This window comes from Phytophthora parasitica (assembly GCF_000247585.1).
Source record: "Phytophthora parasitica INRA-310 unplaced genomic scaffold supercont2.31, whole genome shotgun sequence".
Lineage (NCBI taxonomy): Eukaryota > Oomycota > Peronosporomycetes > Peronosporales > Peronosporaceae > Phytophthora > Phytophthora nicotianae.
The window spans coordinates 236,614-239,240 of record NW_008649017.1 but is presented as its reverse complement, the minus strand read 5'-3'; the positions used below and the strand labels follow the sequence as shown (position 1 = coordinate 239,240).

At 42.8% G+C, this 2,627-nt stretch overlaps 1 protein-coding gene across 1 annotated transcript; it reads right to left on the bottom strand.

Moving 5' to 3' along the window:
• Positions 1-151: 151 nt before the first annotated feature.
• On the bottom strand, positions 152-692 carry PPTG_12998 (hypothetical protein; the record flags this gene model as incomplete). Its single annotated transcript, XM_008908693.1, has 2 exons — positions 152-166; positions 309-692. The coding sequence occupies 2 exons, from the start codon at positions 690-692 to the stop codon at positions 152-154; spliced, it is 399 nt and encodes a 132-aa protein (XP_008906941.1).
• Between the last annotated feature and the right edge of the window lie 1,935 nt (positions 693-2,627).

The window sequence follows — 2,627 nt, the reverse complement described above, 5'->3', positions numbered from 1 at the left end:
TCACGTAAAGTGGTACGGATAAGTTAGTCTTCGTTAAAAATAAAGTGAAAGCCTGAAAATGGTGAAAATAGTATTCATTTGTTTGGTGTCCGCTACTCAACAATTTCCAATTGGCTTGTTAGCGAAGCACTACCCGGAAAATGTAGCTTTGTTAGGGAGTCGACTCCTGGATCGCAGCCACGAGAAGAAGAGAGGCGACATATATGGAGACACCCCCAACCACGGCCCAATACGCCAAACTGATGTAATCCGACATAGCTTCCCACTTGTCGGGGTTGTCCCGAGCATACGTCTCCACCTTTTTTTACCTTCTCAGGCGTGATTTTGTTTTGACCTTTATTCGAAAACCCCAAAATCGACTTCAGCTTTTGAATACCCTGAGACGCTTGTATCTTGTCAAGATTCTTCGTCCGGCCCAGGTTCCCCCGAACCTGCTTCGGGTGCTTACGCAAAAGAGATTTCAATCTGCTGAAGCCTGGTACTCCAACTCTCTCTTCATCCTCGCTGAAGACTAATTTGACCTCTTTGTCGATTTTCTTTTGTGCATCCTTGAGATAATACGGAGTGCTATCAACGCTGATACTCTTGGTTGCTGAAAGATAGTCTTCCTTTGCGTTCTCGTCAGCGTTGACTTCGACGAAGCTTGTGGTGATGGCGATCGTCACTAATACTAGAGCAAAGCCGATTCGCATGAGTAAGTTGCTTGACTGGTCTGACTCCAAATTGAGGAGTCAACAGTTGTCCCCAGTTGCCTTCAAGATGTCGATTGCTGTATCTATTGTAGTATACGGTGTGTACATGACGATGAGGATAGGCTACATGTAGATGCGCCGACCGGATGGATTAGTCCCCCTTGCACGGGACGGGATTTTGTTCGCAATCACCACGAACAAATCCCATCCACATGTATTACGATATCATCCTGACAATTAATACCTTGCTCCACCAAATGCATCGTACACGTGGTATGCACGTGGTTATTACTAATAACGGGCATTGTGCCATCAAGCTTCATTTTGTTGAAGTCTAGTTCGATATTATAAACGGTTTTCAAGGTTGACTGAACGGATTAGGGTCATATACGGATACGACCTTATCGATTATATGAGTGTATAATGAGGTGGTGGGTAGCTGTGTTGAAGCACACACGATAATCGAAATGATACAATTGTTACGATAATTAGGAGAAGTTACCTTCAGCCCAGTAGCGATTCACCAGTATGTTTTTTAATTCCTGAGTACGTTTCCCACTGTTACAGAAACACTTTTGACTAGAGTTGTAGAGGCAATGGTGTTCCGTTTCCTATATTTTAATTCCATTGTTTGTTTCATCGCATCGAGATCTCTGTCCCTGATTTTAGGGGCTGTTATCTTGATGTCCATAGCACGTTTTGTGTGCCAAATTGATCCACAACAAACTAAATGATTTGAGTCAATTTCGTAGCGCAATGAAAAATCTGGTGTTGTTGAGGTCCCTCTTCACACTACCAATGCATGGTATATACGGTAAGGCAAACTGTTAGTCCGGGACGACCAACATACGCTATTCATTTTGTACTTGCAGTTTTTTGAGCTACTAAAATGGCAATGCTCCAAGATGGATAGAGGCACATTAAACTAATTCGTAGCCATCGCGTCAATTTCGGCAACATTTATTTCGGGTTTATTTAGCAAAAGTATCACGATCAATGCCGTTTAGATACTTGCGCTCAATTTCGCGGTTAGTATAGGATGAGATCTCGCTGAGCTTCATTGTTGTCCCTTGTAAATAAGGGTACTTCACAGTTTATATAGATCACTGAGGAGTAACCTTCCTAGCTCTACAACCAAAACCCAAATTCCATTATAGTAACCTTCGATATGCTCGCCTTGATAAAGCAAACGGTTATTGTTTTGTTTTGGTTCGGTCCATCATGGTTGGGCATTAATTTCATCGACGGGCGATCGTTCCAATCTGCTGGTGCAATGCATAACATCAACTCAACGTCCAACAGTTATTCGTTTTTTTTTTTTTATGCTTTTGAAAAGGAATACTGCAAGGTGTGAGCTTTGTCTCCCTATAAACATTTGCGATTTGTGCCCTACCAAGCTCGCTTTTGTTGCTCTTACATTTAGTTTTCCGTCGACCTCTTTCAACAACCGCTTATTAGAACAAATACACTTCTTCATCCTTTGCACAGGTATGATGCAACTTGTGTATCATACCTGCACATGTAACATCATGTATAGTCTGCATTGATGAATCTGCAGCGGTGTGTCTGCGCCAGTACTCTTCATTGTGAATTCCCGGAGTCAGGAACTGATGATGATTGTGTACGCGTCAGTACTGTCTCATGCGACTGCAAACAGTATACTGTCCTGTACATGTACCATTCGTAAACTTTATGTTTGACAAATAGGCTTCCTCAACGCGTTACAAGTACTATTAATAATAACAGACTATTACTAAAACAGACTATTAGGGCAGGGTTGATCATCTTGGATGAAGGGGGAAGGACGTACAGACGACCCCCTCGCTCCAAGCATTATAATCTATTAGCTGCACCCGAGGGCTTCACCGACGATATTGCCCTCGTCGAAGCCACCTACACCGCTCTACTGGTGTCTAGCGTACTCGTAAAATTTCA